General features: G+C 32.1%; 2 protein-coding genes across 2 annotated transcripts; both read left to right on the top strand.

The window, feature by feature from the left end:
- On the top strand, positions 1-2,440 carry LOC120282436. The gene is made up of 2 exons (XM_039289250.1): positions 1-276; positions 1,699-2,440. Exons 1-2 carry the CDS (start codon positions 17-19, stop codon positions 2,159-2,161), a joined length of 723 nt encoding a protein of 240 aa, XP_039145184.1. The 5' UTR covers positions 1-16; the 3' UTR covers positions 2,162-2,440.
- Positions 2,441-15,501: 13,061 nt separating this feature from the next.
- LOC120282437 lies at positions 15,502-17,768 on the top strand. The gene is made up of 2 exons (XM_039289251.1): positions 15,502-15,837; positions 17,177-17,768. The coding sequence occupies exons 1-2, from the start codon at positions 15,530-15,532 to the stop codon at positions 17,304-17,306; spliced, it is 438 nt and encodes a 145-aa protein (XP_039145185.1). The 5' UTR covers positions 15,502-15,529; the 3' UTR covers positions 17,307-17,768.
- The last annotated feature ends 1,066 nt before the right edge of the window (positions 17,769-18,834 follow it).

The following is an 18,834-nucleotide window of genomic DNA, read 5'->3' as shown; positions in this document are numbered from 1 at the left end:
GGGGGGGATCGGACGGATGTCGATAGTGCTGGGAGAGATCGGACGGGTGACGTTGGCTGGATTGATCGGGTGCTTCCCGGCGTCGCCGGAGATTACCGGAGCTTCGCCGGAAGTGGAGGTGAGCGTGCCCGTGGAAGTGGATGAGCAGTGTAGCTCTTTGATCGGAAGGAACAATGCCTGTTCTGAATCCGATAGCGAGGGCTCGCCGGAGGTGGAGAGCCGGTTGAAGGGACCTCTGGAGACGATGGATGCTTTGGAGGAGGCGCTTCCGTTCAGGTATTCAATCGTGTTCGCTTTGATTTTCTTGGAAAAGATCGAGTTTTTTGGTCTTTTTGATGGAAAAGATTGCATCTTGATGTAATCTTGAGTGAGCCTGTTCTTTGATTTGGATTTAGAAGAGAAATTATACTCTTTTTTTTTTTTTATCATTTCTTTGTTGATTTTGTTGAGTGTGTCTGAATCTTGTTAGGGTTTTGAATTGAAATGTAGAGATAATTCTGAATCTTGTTGATTGGATTGTGATTTGGTATTTGTTTACGGGTGAATGAATATTGGTTTGAAAATAGTTTTTCTTTTGCTTGTATGCATAATTCTTTTGGTAATCATTATTCTTTTTAATCTATCTTGTTTTCTGTCTTAGAACATTAACTAGGAATTAAACCAAGAAAATTGAAATCTAAATATAATTTTTGATTTGGATGGTAAGGTAGAGTTCAATTTGAAAATTCTTGTTTAATGAGTTTGTCTTTCAAATTATGTTACTGTATTATATGGATTCTTGATTAGATTATGATTTGGTATCTGTTTATGGATGAATATTTGTTTGCAAATAGTTTTCTTTTTCTTGTATGCATATATTCTTGATTGATTTTTCCGTTTCTTGTTCATTAATATTTGAGAGGATTCAGAGCAGAGACTTGTTCTTTGAAGTCTTTAGTTGATAGTGAGATTATGAAAACAGAGTGTTAGTTTGTTGTGATCTTTTATATACAATGAGCAAATTAATGTCTGGGGATTGATTTGACTTGTGTTCAAATGATTAGGCTCCGAATGAGATGCACTCTCTGGTTAGATAGGTTTTCGTAGATGATGTGAACTTTTATCATTCTGTGAGTTTGTGATAAGTGATTCAGTGAGTCCCAACAATTGGAAGAGTTTCTGTCTCAACAGGATGTTTAAAAATTTCTTCAAAAAGATATATAGATTATGCTTATTCTTGTTCGGTAGAATTCTTCATTGTGAATCTAAGGTATAAATCAGAAGTTGTGAATTCTTTTTTGGAGTTTCTTATTGTAATATGTGATCTTAAATTCCATGAATTGGTGTGCAGCTAATGATGTGGATAAATTATATTGAGGAGAGCTCATTCATTTCCAATGGACAATGTCTTATACAAAATTTTCATTGATTTTAATTCATTTGTTGTCAATCTTTAAGGAATCGAATGTTACTAGTCTTTAGAAAATTCTCTGCTTGTTTAAATTATGGTGAATGCCCATTCTGCATGGTATTCAATGACGATCTAATTGTGGCTACTATGCGACAGTAACAATTAGCTCTTAAGGGTATCAGGATTATTTGTTGTTCTGTTGGTCTTGACTAGTTAATACACTTGGCATTCCCTGCTGATTGTAATTCTGCATATGAAATGCAAAACGAACAAATGCTGATACATTTGTGGCAATTGTTTCTCCACAGGCAAGGCATATCAAGGTTTCCTAGAAGTAAGTCAAAGTCGTTCACTTACCCGACAGATGCAGTGTCCCCAGCTTCATTGGCCCAGAGACATACTGAACCAGAGAATGCATGCACGCGCAAACGCAAGAATATATTTCTCTTCACTGACATGTTGGGTGAAGTTTGTAACAGCAACTTGCTGCAGAAAATGGACGGGGGCACACCCAAGAAGCCCACCAACGCTGAACGCAGCACAGCACTGGTCAACCACTCCCCAAGCAGCAGCTCAGGGAGCAACAGCAGCAACAGCGAAGACAAGCATGAGCCATGTCAACTGCTTATTCCCTGTCACCCCACTGGCTCGCTTGCCACTTCTCCTGGTACTGATACCTCTCCACTGAGTCCTTTACCGAAAACATTTACATTGTCTTCAAAATCGTTCTCGAGGACCAATCTCTCAGCTTGTTCTAGCCCAGTCTCATAGCAGAAAGTCATTCATGATCTCTTGGTTACTATTATCCATAATCTTTTTATCTCATGGGTTGTGGTGGCCAAAAGCTTGAGATAGAGTTTATAATTCTCCATAGATGCTTGTTCTTTGATTAGGTTTGGATATGCCGGAACTCTGAGAAACTCATGTAAAGCATACAGATCCAGTGTTTGGCATTGTCCTTGTAATGTCAAATGTGATGTTCCCACATATTTTCACAGTAAACTCAAACCTCTCTGAGCAAATGTGATTGATAGAAAGAGATGATTATTGTCTGAATACTTGACTGTTGCCTTTTTTTTTCATTCATTCTGTTGCTGAAAACATAAGCTTCTCTTAGATTAATGAATGAATTTGCTGAATTGTTCATCAATGTAAGCAAGAAAACAAATGATACTATTCTGATTAAAGTAGCAGGGACATAGCATATATTGATCAACTTCAATTTCTCGGTCAGAAATTGAAACAATAGAATAATAATTGAGCTTAATTAGTTTCTGCAAGTCCATTCTTGATCATCTCCACGGTGACAATAGAATAGCAGTCTTGACAGACATGGCAAGCACCACATCATCAGTGCTGGAGGAGAAGACAGTTTGGGGCAAAGGCAGGCATTCCAATGAGCAATGCCTGAAGTGCACTAATTAACTTAACTTTTAGGGAACACAAACAAGTCTTGGATTAAAGTGTCTATGTATAAAGATGGCTGGAAGTATTGATGAAGCTGAAATTGAGCTTTTGGACGAGCAGGAAGAGTTGATCGTCGGCACGGGATGGATGTGTGGTGGATTGATTGCATCTTTAGGGTATAGAAGCACTGCATCTGATACACTTTGTTCATTGAGTGCTGGAAACTCAGTCATTTCTTCTTTTATGATAGTGATGTTCTTTGGTATGTTAGCAATATTTATAAAAGACCGCATGCTTGTGTAATTAAGTGAAGATGTTAGCATTGATGTTGGAGGAGTTGATTAGGTTAAGGTGGGAAGGACTCATAGACAATGTTAGGGGTCTCCGGCTAGGGTTTTTTTACCAAGATGAGTGGCCAGGCCGCTAAAAAAAGGAGGGGCATGCACAAACCTCGGTTGAGAAAGTGGGGGCGGCGTCTAGCACACGTGGGTGTCGGAACCACCCACATACAACCACTACTCACACTCTCGGAAATGTGTTTTCACTTGATCATCGGTGGGTCTCCGACTAGAGTTGCCGGAGAAGAAGCCATGTTAGGAAAAGGAATAGGAGCAATGCACGAGCTATGGTTTAATTAGCTTGTTATATGGAGTTACGAACTAATTAATGTTTTGGACTAGGGTTAGGGTTAGGGTTAGGGTTTTTGGTTTGCATGGAGAGGTTGGCATGAAAAACCTTGGAATGCAAAAGAAGGGTTAGCTAGGGTTTTTGGCTTGCATGGGGAGGCCTTCATGAAAGGAAGTATTGTCATTGTTTCCATCTAACATTTTTTATGAACTTTAAGCAATATTGATATAGTTTTTTTTTAAATTTATTTATCCATTTTATTTGCATTTACAATATTCATTTTTTTTTTTTTAAATTTTGCAGCAAGTACGTTGTTGTTACCGACTTCCTCTAATGAAGACATTCATTCACGTGCATGCATTCTCCAACTTAACATCATTCTTGGCTTATGAAGCCCTATCCATTGGATCTGTCAGGTTAGTCCTAGGGGTGGCAAAAATTCGGGTTCGGACAAAACCGGGTCCGGACAACTACTAATATAAATAGAAAAACTTGTGTCCGGACCCGGCCCGGTTTTAAATCCGGACAAACTTAGTATGTCCAAACCCGGTTTATTTTAAAACCGGGTTGTCCGGATGTCCAAATTTGTCCGAATTTATAAGTTATTTTTTTAAGTTCATCTCAAATATTAAATTATACAAAAAATAATTTAATTCACATTAAATGCAAAAAAACATTAATAATCCAAAAACTCAACTCAAATTATAGAAAAATCTAAGTCTTTAATAGAAAAAAACAATATATGTTTAAAGTTTTTTAGAAGAATGAGCTTAAAAACAAATGGGACCAGGGTTGTGGGATTTTTAAAGTTTTAGGGGTTAAAAGTACGGTTGTCCGAATTTCTATGTCCGGACCCTGCCCGGATTTAAATCCGGACAACTAAGTCATGTCCGGACCCGTACCGCGATTTGAAAACCTTACGTCCAAACCCTTTTTATTCCGAGTCGGACAAAACCTAGGCCAGTGGTCCGGACAGATTATTGCCACCCCTAGTTAGTCCTTGACTTTTATATTTATATCAATCTTCAATCTTTGAATTGATTGATAATATATAGGACACATCTCTAACCACCCAAGAATAAAGAGATTGGTGGTTAGTTAATGACTTTTGATTTACTTCTAGGAAACCTTTGATACACTTTGCCTGTAAAAAAACATTTACCCGGTAGTCACAATTCTAATGAGAAAGAGAAAACTTTAAATAAGTCATAGGAGTGATTCGAATCCTCGATCTTTTTAGTTGGGAGAAGGATGGGTAAATAACTACACTATGAAAGAATGGTGCACTATTAAATTTTCCATGAATATCATGCAGAATGGAGATTTATTGTAATTTTAATAAGTAAAAAATTTAATAATATTTAGTTCTTTAAATACAAACTGCAAGGCAGTTAAAAAAAATTTGTATGTGTTTCAAGACAAATGTTGTTTATGGGGAGATGATCAAGAATTGGCTTAAGAGTGCCTAATTAAGCTTAATTATTGTGAATTTATTTTAATTTGATTTTTTAATTTTTGTTGTTTGAATTTGTGATTGAAAAATTGAAGTTGAATAATATGCCTTTGTTTACTTTGATTTGCATTGTTTTCATTCATGGAGACCGAGTTCATGTGATGATTAATCATAAGTGATTAATGATGTTTCTAATTAGCTTGCTAAAGTAATAATAGGATTAATCATAGTTGTTTGTTTAGGGTAAAATTGATATTTTTACATGTTGATAAATCAAATTAAGTTAATTTTAAACAAATATTATTAACTATTTTAAAGATATACACAAACAATTTATAAAAAATATAATATTGTCAAAATCAATGTATAGCTTCTGTAATCTGCATACTACTTTTATATATATATATATATATATATATATATATATATAAGTTAAATTGTAAACATTGCAGTGAATTTGTTTATATAAGTTAAAAACATTGCAGTGTATCGATAAATAACGGATATATGATAGTATGGCTATTTACTTCATTTTTTTTTAATATATGTTTAATTAGTTCTTAAATAAAAATTTCCATTTAATTGTTTTATAACATTTGATATATAATTAATTTTAATGATTCCATCTTAGATACTTTGATTCTCCTTTGCTCTATTAACTTGATAAATATGTAAATTATCCCAAGAGGAATATTAAAGATCCTAAGCATACAAATCTATTCACCAAATATAATTGAAAATATTAAGTCATGCGTCTTAAAATAATAGAGCTTCCTATTTTAGCTAAGGCCATATATCTAAGAACAAATAATTCCTCTTGATCTAATTATTTATTTTCAAATACATATGTAAATCATATAAGTTAACATTAAGATTAATCACAACAAGATATTCCAAATATTTATGTGTATAGTATCAATACTTGAAAACTCAACCTATGTTTTTTCAGAGTAGTTTCATTTGTGGCCACAAATATTTTTAAATTATAACGCTATGACTATAAATATTTTTTTTTTTTTGACGCACTCATAGCCACAATGGCCGATTTCAAAGCTGTTTCCGGCGACTTTGATGACATGGAGGCATTGAGGCATATTAAATTTTATTTGACATGGCAGTCTAACTTATGCACATTTTAAACTTTGCGCCACATCAGCACTGACGCGGCGCCCCTTCTCCCCTTCACCAACTCAAACTCATAGAACAGTACTTATTGCCTTCCTTTCTCCGACGATCTTCTCAACACCGACGATCACACCCACCTCCCTGATATCTTCCCTTCATGCGTGACCCTCCTGTCTCTCCCCTCCCACCCCACTTCCATCTTGGCTGTGAGCTCAGTCGTGATAAGTTCGACGTCACCCGCCTCTACTTTGATCCTGACACCAATAGGACCCGATCATGCAAATTCATCTTGAAATGCAAGCCGCACATCGCCATTGACATCGAGGATGCCCGCAACGAGGTCTCCATCATGCACAACCTCCCTTGGTGATCTTATTAAGATAGAAGGAATGCTCAACATCCTCCCAGATAACCACCTCCATGCCCTTCCCAGCTTTCTTCATATATGGTTTACAATACGATGTCACATAACAAGTTAAATGAGTTTACATAATAATTTATGGATTAAATGAGTAGTGCTATATGACGCGAAGAAGTTGGCCGAATCCCTTACACGAATGACACGGATGCCAGTTGGCATCCATGTCAACCCATTTTATCTTCCTAGTCCAATAGTCCAAAAACACAAGACATGCTCTAACTCCTCTCATCCCTCTTCGTCTTCCTCTTGCCGCCACCTCACGTCCAGTGCCACCGGATTTTGTAGCCCGCCGCTGTTACCGACAACGACAAACCCCGTAAAAAAACCATGCTCTAATTCCTCTCATCTCTCTTCGTCTTCGCAAACAAATAGAAAACTCGGTTTATAGTTGCTTACCATGATTTTCATAATTCTAATAATTCTTAATCACAAAACCAAACTTTTCACAATAAAATCATGGACAAATGAGAAGAAAAAAAAAACATACATGAAAAGAGATACAATTACATAAATGAAAAATTCAGAAATTTGTAAAAATTTCATGGATCTATGATCTTAGGTGGGCAACTGGTTGCTTCTCCAATTGTCAACCATGATTTTCAAAATTTCAACAATTCTTAATCACAAAATCAAACTTTTCACAATAAAATTAAAGCTGAATAGAGATTCACCTTTAATTTTAATTGGCCATAATAATTAATTATTGTGGATTTTACTTTTATCTGATTTCTTAGTTTTTGCTGTTTGAAGCTGTGATTGAGAAATACAAGTTTAATGGTACATATGTCTGTGCTTATTTGATTTGCATTGTTTCATTTGTGGAGATTGAGTTCATTTGATGAATTAATAATCTTTTCTCTTTAGAGGAAAGTTTAACACATTTCATATTGAGGAATTAAATTAAATTAAATTAATTCTAATCCAATATTATTTGTTCCATAGAAAGCATTCTATACGTAGCCTTCTGTATTTTACATGTATATTTGTTTATTTAATTTAAATAATATTGCAGTCATCAAACAACGTACATTTGATGATTTATAGTATGGTGAAATTTTTATTTTTATGTAATATTTACTCTATTTTTGATTTATGTTAAACTAGTTCATCTTAAATAAAAACTCCAATTAATTCTTTTATAATATTAGATATATTAATTTTAGTGAGATGCTTTGATTCTCCTTTTCTATTACCTTAATCAATATCAATATATATATATATATATATATATATATAGAATATATTGAAAGGCATATTAAAGATAATAATCATATAAATATATTCAATTCCCATATAATTAAAAATAGAGCTTACTATTTTAGCTTAAGTAATATATCTAAGAACAAGTAATTCCTCTTTTATCTTTATTTATTTTCACAAGCATAAACCATTACAAGTTAATATTAATATGAATCACAACAAGATATTCCAAATAATGTTTTATGTCATAAATATTTATGACATATTTTTCAAATAATATAAAGAATGAAAGCATATCCTCTCAAGCAATACAAAGTCAATCTAATTCTTATAAAAAAACAGAAGCCTAACAACTTATAATCTCCTAAAAACAACAAAACCCAACCGTATTTCATAATCTCCATTTTAAAATACATGTCATTTAAAGATCTTAAAAAAAAAAATTAAAATAGTATTAAATATTTTAAATTTTAACATATAACAAACCAAATTACTAAATTATCTTTTTTGAAACCGTATCATTTTTTTGGGATTATGATACAACCCTCCTTTCATTTATTTAATTTAGAAATTAAAAAATAAATAAATATTGCCTTTGTATAATAAAGCAACAACTAGTTTGAAACAAAATCTTTTTTCTTAGAACGGTTAGTATTAGAAGTATTTTTAGTATTTTATTAAATATTGATAATACAGAGTTTGGATAAAAAATTAAAATCAAAATTAAAAAAAATGAATAAAACAATCATAGTCATAATTTTTTTAGAAAAATTCGTTATGATAATTAAAATTAGGACATAAAAATTTATTGATTCACTCCTTTGAAATTTATGACAGTTTTCATGGCCTCATTTTAATAAATTGTTATACTAAGTCTAATCAAGTCATATTTAAATTGAAAAAAAAATGTTTTATTTAATTAGATATAACAGGAACATAAATTTGAGAATTTAATTTTTTTAAAAAATAAAACGATATAAAAATAAGACAAATATTTTTTTATGAACATACTGATTTTCTTTTTTTCTTTTTTTTTTAAATGCAAATTATATTTTGAATTTTTATAAGGGGTAAAAAGTAAAAATAGAAAAATCAGTTATTAAAGATAAGTAAAACTTAGTTTAAAGTTCTAAAATTAGTTTTATTATTAGTCTATAAAAAGTTTCTCAATTTTCCCTTTTCTTGGAGACTAGTGCTTCTCGCCGGAGATCACCGCCGCGATCTCGAGATCTCGCCGGAGGTGGAGAGCCGGCTGAAGGGCTAGCCGGAGGAGATGATGGACGCTTTGGAGGAGTCGCTTCCGTTCAGGTATTCAATCGTGATCGCTTTGATTTTCTTGAAAAAGATCGATTTTTTGTCTTCTTGATGGAAAAAAGATTGCATCTTGATATAATCTTGAATGAGCCTGTTCGTTGATTTGGATTTAGAAGAGAAATTATACTTTTTTTTTCTTTTTATAATTTCTTTGTTGATTTTGTGAACAATGGTAGGTTTGGTGTGTATTGAATCTTGTTAGGGTTTTGAATTGTTTTGTTAGAAATTAGGTTAAAAAATTATAAATAGATCAATTTTGTAGTCATAATTTTTTTTAAAATCTATCTTGTTCTTTGTCTTTGTACAATAAATAGGAATTAAAACAAGCAAATTGAAAATTAGACAAAATTTTGATTAGGATGGTAAGGCAGAGATCAATTTGGAAACTCTTAGTTAATGAGTTTGTCTTTCAAATAATATTAACTCTATTATATTGATTGTTGATTGGATTGTGATTTGGTATTTGTTGACTGTTGAATGAATATTTGTTTGAAAATAGTTTTTCTTTTTCTTGTATGCATATAATCTTGATTGATTTTTCTGTTTCTTGTACATTAATATTTGAGAGCACTCAGAGCAGATACTTGTTCTTTGAAGTCTTTAGTTGATCGTGAGATTATGAAAACAGAGTGTTAGTTTGTCGTGATCTTTCATATATAATGAACAAATGAATGTCTTGGGATTGATTTGACTTGTGTTCAAATGAGAGGTGCTCTGATTAGGTTCTGAATGAGATGCTCTTTCTGGTTAGATAGGTTTTTCTTAGATGATGTGAACTTTATTATTCTGTGAGTTTGTGATCAGTGATTCAGTGAGTCCAAACTATTGGAAGAGTTTCTGTCGCAACAGGGTGTTAAAAAATTTCTCTAAGAAGATATATAGATTATGCTTATTCATGTTCGGTAGTATTCTTCATTGTGAATTTAAAATACAAATTAGAAGTTGCGATTCTTTTGATGTTGGAGTTTCTTATTGTAGTATGTGATCTTAAATTCGATGAATCAGTGTGCAGCTACTGATCATGAGGAGAGCTCATTCATTTCCAATGGACAATGACTTGCACAAAATTATCGTTGATTTTAACTGATTTTCTGTCAGTCTTTAAGGAATCGAATGTTACTAGTCTTTAGAAATTCTCTGTTTGTTAAAATTATGGTGAATGTCCATTCTGCATGATATTCACTGAAGATTTAATTTGTTTCTCCACAGGCAAGTCATATCCAGGTTCCTTGGCGGCAAGTCAAAGTCATTCACTTACCTGGCAGATGCAGTGTCTCCGGCTTCATCGGCCCAGAGCCATACAAAGCCAGAGAATGCATGCACACACAAGCGCGAGAAATATATTCATCTTCACTGACATTTTGGATGAATTCAGTCAGCTGCTCATTCCCTGTCACTGGACAGGCTCTCTCACGGCTTCTCCTGGTACGAATGCCTCTCCACTGCATCATTCTTTACCGAAAACATTAACATTGTCTACAAAATCTTTCTCGAGGACCAATCTCTCAGCTTGTTTTAGCTCAGTCTCTTAGCAGAAAAGTCGTATATGATCTCCTGGTGACTACAATCCCTATTCTTTTTATATCAGGGGTTGCGGTGTCCAAAAGCTAGAGATTGAGTTTGTAATTTTGCATAGATGCTGGTTCTTTGATTTCTTTCGGACATGTTGAAACTCTGAGAATCAACTCATGTAAAGCATTCATATCTGTGTTTGGCATTGTCCTTGTAATGTCAAATGAGATGTTCCCACATATTTCACAGTAAACTCTAGCCTGTGTGAGCAAATGTGATTGATATGAAGAGATGATTGTTATCTGAAGTCTTTGACTGTTGTTGCCTTTCCTTTCATTCATTTTCTGTTGCTTGGATCAATGAATGAATTTGCTGAATTGTTCATCAATGTAAACAAAACAAAACAAATGAAACTATTTGATTAAATTTTAAGTAGCAGGGACAGATCATATATCGATCAACTTCAATTTTTTAATCGAAAATTGAAACAATAAAATAATAATTAAGCTTAATTAGGTACTGCAAGTCCATTCTTGATCATCTCCACTGTGACAATATCAGTCTTGAAGAACATGGCAAGAACCACACCATCAATGCCAGAGGAGAAGACAAATTGGGGCAGAGACACTGTGCCGGAAGTGCACTAATTAAACCTTAATTAGGGTTAGGGTTAGCTTTTTTTGGTTTGCATGGAGAGGCAGGAATGAATAGCCTTGGAATGCATTCTAGACAAAAGAAGTTAAGGGTTTTTAGCTTTCAGCATGAAACAAAGTATTGTCATTGGTTCCATCTAACATTTTTTATGAACTCTAAACAATATTAGTATTAATAATTAATATTGATATAATTTTTCTTTTATTTACCCCTTTGTTTGCATATAATTACTATACACATTTCCTTCTCTTTTGCAGGAATTGCAGCAAGTATGCCATTGTTACCAACTTTGTTCAATGAAGACATACATATTCATGTGCATTCATGCATTCTCCATCTTGGCATGGTTTTTGGCTTATGAAGCTTAGGATACTGCATCTGTCAGGTTAGCCTTCGACTTTTTTATTATTTATACCAATCTTCAATCTTTGAATTAATTGATTGATAGTAGGGCACATCTCTGTATAGGTAAATTTTTTTGATAGGGTATTAAATTATAGACTTTTTTCGTTATGTGGTCTAAACTTCAATTTGAATTAAAATGATTATCTAATTTTAATTTTTTTCGGGTGGTTATCCGAGAGATTTTGATCTATTATTTTTTATGATATAAATGCCAAAAATTTTCTGTCAACATATACATGAAACACTATCCGCCCAATTGGCAATTACATCTCATATGCTGATAGAAATTTCTAACCTCAAATCATCAATAATAAACCAAAATCTCTCGGGTGATCACTCAGTGAAACAAAATTAAAATTGAATAATCATTTTGATTCAAATTAAAGTCTGGATCCCAAAATGAAAACTGAGCATAGTTTAGTGCCCTATAAAAAAATTTACTTTCTTTGTATAAGCACCCGAGAAAAAGGAGATTGGTGGTTAGTCAATGACTTATGATTTGCCGCTAAGGAACCTTCGATATACCTTGCCTGTGAAAAAACATTTACCTAGTAGTCACAATTCTTCTTCTTCTATTTTTTTTCCATGAGAAAGAGAGAAATTTATACAAGTCACAAGTAGAATTTAAATCCTTGATCTTTGAGTTGGCAGAGACATAAGTAACAAACTGTACTATGAAAAGGTGGTGTATAATTAAATCTCCTCTGAATTTCAAGCAGATTGAAGATTTACAATAATTTTTACAAGTAAAAAAATTGCCTAGATGTCAATTAAAAAACAATGACCATTTTGTATATGTGTTTTAAAACAGAAGTTAATGTAGAGATGATCAAGAATGCACTTAGAGTGCCTCATTAAGCTTAATTATTATGAATTTATTTTAATTTGATTTTTTTTTTTGTTGTCTCAATCTAGTTGAAGAGTATGTTAATTTGTCTTAGTTTGATTTGCAGTGTTTCATTTGTGGAGATAAGTTAATGATAACTGAATGGTATTTTTAACTAACTTGCAAAAGTAATAATAGGATTGACCATAATTAGTTGTTGGGGAAAATTAATATTTTTTTATATTGACAAATTAAATTAAGTTAATTTTAATAAAATATTATTCACTTTTTTTTAATTTATATCAATCTTCAATCCTTGGTTGTATACTATATATATATATATATATATAAGTTAAATAGTAAACCATGGAGCTCTTATGTACTCATTGTTATTTTGTTATTTGTTCATATAAGTTAAACAATGTTGTGGTGTATCAATAAACATTGAATAGCTTATAGTATTGTTATGTTTTTGTTTTTAATGTAATATTTACTTCATTCTATATTTATATTCACCTAATTAATCTTAAATAAAATTTTTCACTTGTTTCTTTTATAATATTAGATATGTTAATCTTAGACTTACAGTGATTGCATCTTATATATCTTAATTACTAGGCATTCTTCTCGGCTTTGTATCGGAGTTTTTAAAATTTTGTGAGGAGTTTTGAGGCAATATCATATATAAAATAATATAATTAAATAACTCATACCATAAAACTATTTTATACCTTAAATTTTAAAAGTTTTATAAATATTTATTGCATAAATAATTATGTGTAATTAATATTTTTCAATTATTAATATTATAAGTAATATAAATAAAAACTTAAATATTAAAAAAAAATAAAATTGTTTCTTGAAAAGCTCTCAGAGTAGATTATACATCTATTTTAATAAAATGTATAGATAATTATTACCCTTTACTTTAGAATTTTCTTTTATTTTTTTAAAATAAATATCAAAACTAAAAGTAATTATCCAATGCATTAATTACTAGTCAAGACCATCCGACCAAAGCAAATAAGTAGAGCCCCAATTACATCTTCTTCTATCATGAATATCATATAAAATAGAGATTAACCTTAATTTTTAATTAGCCATAATAATTAATTATTGTGAATTCACTTTAATTTGATTTCTTAATATTTACTATTTCAATTTGTGATTGAGAAATTGAAGTTGAATGATGTATATGTGGAGATTGAGTTCATGTGATGAATTATTAATCCTCTTTTTAGGGAAGGAGTTTAACATTTTCATATTATTGACGAATATTCAAATTAAAAATTAATTCTAATAAAACATTAATTATTCACTTAAAAAGCATAATATTGTCATAATATATGTAGCATTCTGTATTGTACATGTATATTAGTTTATTTAATTAAGTTAAATAATTTTGCAGTGTATCGATGAAATATTGGATATATATAGTATGATTTATGTATTATTTTATTTTATTTTATTTAATATTTACTCCATTTTTTAATTTATATTCAACTAAATCATCTTTAATAAAAAAGTTTCAATTGATTGTTTTATAATGTTATATAAGATATGTTAATCTCAGTGATTCCATATTAGATACTTTGATTCTCCTTTTTTTTTCTATTAACTTAATAAATATGTAGATTGTATTAAAAGTCATATTAAAGATAATAACCATATTTTTGTCAACCATTGGATAGCCCAATGGTATGACACCAAAGTATAAGGGAGAAGTCATAGGTTCAAATCCCTCTTTGTACTATTCAACGTACTGTTCATCCGGGATTTTTATACAATTCTCATACTGTACATACACTATATATCCGGGTTCCAGTATTGTTTAGTACTATATTTATTTATATAAAAAAAGACGTTTATCGTCTATTATTCAAAAATTCTTCCCGTGTAATTGAAAATATTAAGTTATATATATATATAAAGAGCATCTATTTTAGCTAAAGCAATATATTTGAGGAAAAATAATTCCTCTTTTATCTTTGCTGATTTTTACATGCATGTATAAATCAATACAAGTTAATATTAAGATATATCATAACAAGATATTCCAAATATACATGTATGTATTTTTTTTTTTTTATAAATTTTATGAAGGCAATAAGTGTTGCCCCCCATGGAAACGTGGGGCAATTAAGGCTTGCCACATGCGCCCAAGATGTCTCACAATGGTAAATCTCTCTACTTTGCAACTCTAAAGGGAAAAAAAATACGGCTTCTTCTCTAGGGACCCCATAAACATTGGATGAATAATATTAATATAATATTTTTACAATATATCTATAATTTATTTAGATAACACTGTATAATATTGCGACATAAGAGATTTGATCTTACACCACTCATCGCTTATGGTGACTTTTACTCTACCATTCAGCGGTTGTATCAAATATATTTTATGCCATAAATAATTGATACATATTTTCAAACAACATAAGAATTGAAATTAATCATGAATGTCCTTTAGGCATAAATTGAGAGACCATAAATTACACCAATAATCAAAAAAATTTTTTTGAGTTTATAACGCTATAATTAAATTTTTTTTTTAAACACAAAACCTATAAAATTCACTATGGGCTCCTGTATAACCAAAACAGAATTTTTTATTCGGTGTGCAAGCACGTGCAGTGGCTGACATGTACACTGAATCACATTATTATTTTTTGTAAATATTGCCCATGTGGCACGCGTGGACCGGTAATTAACTGAAATATAAAAATAACTAAATTTTGATTATTAAACGCCAAATAAAAATAAAAGACTCCTTAATTTATAATAGTTTTTATGTAAACGATGGTCTTTTTCAGTATATTATATTAACTCTAATCAAGTTGTAACTCTAATCAAGTCATATGAAATTGAAAAATGTTTTATTTAATTTTATATATTACTAGAAGGGTTCCAGGAACACAAGAATTTAATTTAAAAAATAAAATAAAATGGTATGAAAATGAGGCAGAATTTTTTGGTGAACATACTGATTATTTTTATGAAATTATACAAATGGGCTGTATTTTCTTTTTTTTTAAAAAAAATGCTAATTATATTTTAAAAATTTTATAAGGGGTAAAAAGTGAAGAAAAAAAAACAAAAATCAGTAATAATTAAAACATAGTATTATTATTAGTCTATTAAAAGTTTCTTAATTTTCTCTTTTCTTGGAGACTTTTGTGGGGGATCGGACGGATGTCGATAGTGCTTGGAGAGATCGGAGGGACGAGGTTGGTCGGAGTTATCGGGTGCTTCCTGGCCTGCACGGCGCCGGAGATCACCGGAGCATCGCCGGAAGTGAAGGGGTGCTTGCCCGTGGAAGTGGATGAACATTGTATCTCGTCCATCGGGAGCAACAGTGTGGAAGCCTCGTCGTCGATCGGGAGTAACACTAGTAATAGTGTCGATTTGGAATCGGATGGCGAGGGCTCGCAGGAGGCGGAGAGTCGGCTGAAAGGACCGCTGGAGACGATGGACGCTTTGGAGGAGGCGCTTCCGTTCAGGTAATCTTTGATTTTCTTGGAAAAGATCGAGTTTTTTTCTCTTGTTGATGGAAAAGATTGCATCTTGATATAATCTTGAATGAGCCTGTTCATTGATTTGGATTTAGAAGAGAAATTATACTTTTTCTTTTTATCATTTCTTTGTTGATTTTGTGGACAATGATAGATTTGGTGTGTCTGAATCTTGTTATGGTTTTGAATTGTTTTTTTTTTGTTGGAAATTATGTTGAAAAAATTATAAATTGATCCATTTTTAGTAATCATAATTCTTTTTAATGTATCTTGTTCTCTGGCTTAGTACAATAACTAGGAATTGAGAACCAGAAAATTGAATTCTAAACGCAAGAAAATGAACAGGATGCTATAATTTTGATTCCGTTGGTAAGGCAGAATTTAATTTTTGAAATTCTTGGTTAATGAGTTTGTCTTTGAAATAATGTTACTATATTATATAGATTGTTGATGATTGGATTATGATTTGGTATTTGTTCATGGATGAATATTTGTTTGAAAATATATGTTTTTCTCTTGGTCATTGATATTTGAGAGCAGATAGTTGTTCTTTTAAGTCTTTAGTTGATAATGAGATTATGAAAACAGAGTGTGTTAGTTTATTGTGATCTTTTATGTACAATGAAGAAATTAATGTCAGGGGATTGATTCAAGATATGTCCAAATGTCTGATTAGCCTCTGAATGAGATGCACTTTCTGGTTTGATAGGTTGTCATAGATTATGCGTTCTTTATCTTTGTATGAGTTTGTGATATGGGATTCGGTGAGTCCTAACAATTGGAAGAATTTCACAGGGTATGTAAATATTGATTTGACAATATATATATATATATATATATATTATGCTTATTCTTGTTCGATAGTATTCTTTATTGCGAATCTAAAGTATAAATCAGAAGCTGTGATTCTTTTGGTGCCAGAGGTTTTTATTGTAATATGTGATGTCAAATTTGATGAATTGGTGTGCAACTATTGATGAGGATAAAAGCTATTGAGGATTTATTCAGTTCCAATGGGAAAGGATTTATCCAAAATGGTCAATGATTTTAACTGATTTGCTGTCAGTCTTTAAAGAATTGAATGTTATTGTCTTTGGATTTTTTTCCTTGCTTCTAAAAGTTACAGTGAATCTCCATTCCTGTTTCTTAAAGAATTGAATGTTATTTGTCAACAATAACAAATAGATCACGAGGATATCAGGATTATTTGTTATTCTGATGATCTTGACTAGTTAATACACTGACCATTATCTGCTGATTGTAATTCTGCTTATGAAATGCAAAACCAACAAATGCTAATACATTTGTGCCAATTGTTTCTCCACAGGCAAGGCATATCTAGGTTCCTTAGCGGCAAATCAAAGAAGCCAACCAATTCTAACCACAGCACGTCATCTGTCAACAACTATGCAAGCAGTTCAGGAAGCAACAGTAGCAACAGCGAAGGCAAGCAGTAGTCATGTCAGCTGCCAATTCCCTGTCACCCTACTGGCTCTCTCAACGATACCTCTCCAATTAGTCCTTTACTGGAAACATTAACATCGTCTGCAAAATCGTTCTCAAGGACCAATCTCCCAGCTTGTTCTAGCCCAATCCTTGGTAGAAAAATCATTCATGATCTCTTGGTTACTACTATCCATATTCTTTTTATTTCATGGGATGTGTGGCATAAAGCTTGAGATATATAGAGTTTATAATTCTTCATAGATCCGTGTTCTTTGACTTCTTTCAGATATGCCAGTTCTCAGAGAATCAACTCATGTAAAGCATTCATTCAGATCAGTGTTGGGCATTGTTGTCCTTGTAATGTCAAATGTAATGTTCCCACATATTTCACAGTAAACTCAAACCTGTGTGAGCAAATGTGATTGATATAAAGAGATGATTGCTATCTGAATTTTTTCCTTGTAATGTCAAATGTAATTTTCCCACATAAAGAGGTTTGGTTAAAGCATCTGCAGGTTGAGCATGAGAGGGAATATGTTTGACTTGAATTAATCCGGCTATCACCTTTTCTCGAACAAAAAAAAAAAAAAAAAAAAAAATAAATAATCCAAGGCGAGATGCTTCATCCTTGTGTGAAATGCTGGATTGACACATGAGTAAGTGGCACTAAGATTGTCACAATAGACCGTGGGTTAAGCTGGAATGGGAAGATGTAATTCTAAAAGCAACGATTGAATCCAGGAAAGTTCAGAAACTGTGGAAGCAATCGCACGATATTCAGTCTTGCTGGAAGAATGAGCTACTGTTCGTTGTTTCTTAGAGCTCCAGGAAATAGGAGTTTTGCCAATGTAATTATATATGCTGAAGTAGATGTCTTGTCATTTGGATTGCCGACCTAGTCTGAATCAGAAAAACCAAAGAGCATAAATGTAGACTCATGATGAATATTCAGACCATGAAAAAGCGTCCCTTTTAAATATCTAAGAACACTCTTTAATACAATTTGATGATGTGCAGTAGGCTTGTGCATGAATTGAGAGAGTCGATTAACAGCAAAGCTAATATCTGGACGAGTTAAAGCCAAATATTGCAAAGACCCAACTGGCGGAATTTTGTAGCATCAACTACAACAGAACCATCATGCAATGTCAAGGAGACAGAAGTAGACAATGGAGTAGAGACAGGTTTGGCTCCAAGCATCTTGGTTCATTCTAAAATATCAGTAATATATTTATGTTGATAAAGAAATAACCCTCTGGAGTGAGGTATGACATCAATTCCTAAGAAATAATTCAGCTGGCCAAGATCCTTCAAGGAAAAACGTTCAGAGAGATCAACAATAAATTTAGTCAAAAAAGAGGTAGAATTGCTAGTGAGAATAATGTCATCGATGTAAACAAGCATATAAAGCAGAATTCCATCGCGACGGTAAATAAACAAAGAGGTATCATCAATGGAATGTTCAAAGTTGGAAGACAACAGAAAAGAGAGCTTAAGGCACTGTACTAGGCTAGAGGAGCTTGTTTCAGACCGTAAATA

The sequence above is a fragment of the Dioscorea cayenensis genome, chromosome 18 (genome assembly GCF_009730915.1).
Source record: "Dioscorea cayenensis subsp. rotundata cultivar TDr96_F1 chromosome 18, TDr96_F1_v2_PseudoChromosome.rev07_lg8_w22 25.fasta, whole genome shotgun sequence".
Classification (NCBI taxonomy): Eukaryota; Viridiplantae; Streptophyta; class Magnoliopsida; order Dioscoreales; family Dioscoreaceae; genus Dioscorea; species Dioscorea cayenensis.
The sequence above is the reverse complement of the archived record's forward strand: the minus strand, read 5'-3'. Positions and strand labels throughout refer to the sequence as shown.

Bases quoted from the DNA above. Each gene is read 5' to 3' on its own strand.
- LOC120282437 (XM_039289251.1), top strand. From the start codon at position 15,530: ATGTCGATAGTGCTTGGAGAGATCGGAGGGACGAGGTTGGTCGGAGTT. The intron at 15,838-17,176 runs GTAATCTTTGAT...GTTTCTCCACAG, and splicing joins GAGGAGGCGCTTCCGTTCAG to GCAAGGCATATCTAGGTTCC.
- LOC120282436 (XM_039289250.1), top strand. From the start codon at position 17: ATGTCGATAGTGCTGGGAGAGATCGGACGGGTGACGTTGGCTGGATTG. The intron at 277-1,698 runs GTATTCAATCGT...GTTTCTCCACAG, and splicing joins GAGGAGGCGCTTCCGTTCAG to GCAAGGCATATCAAGGTTTC.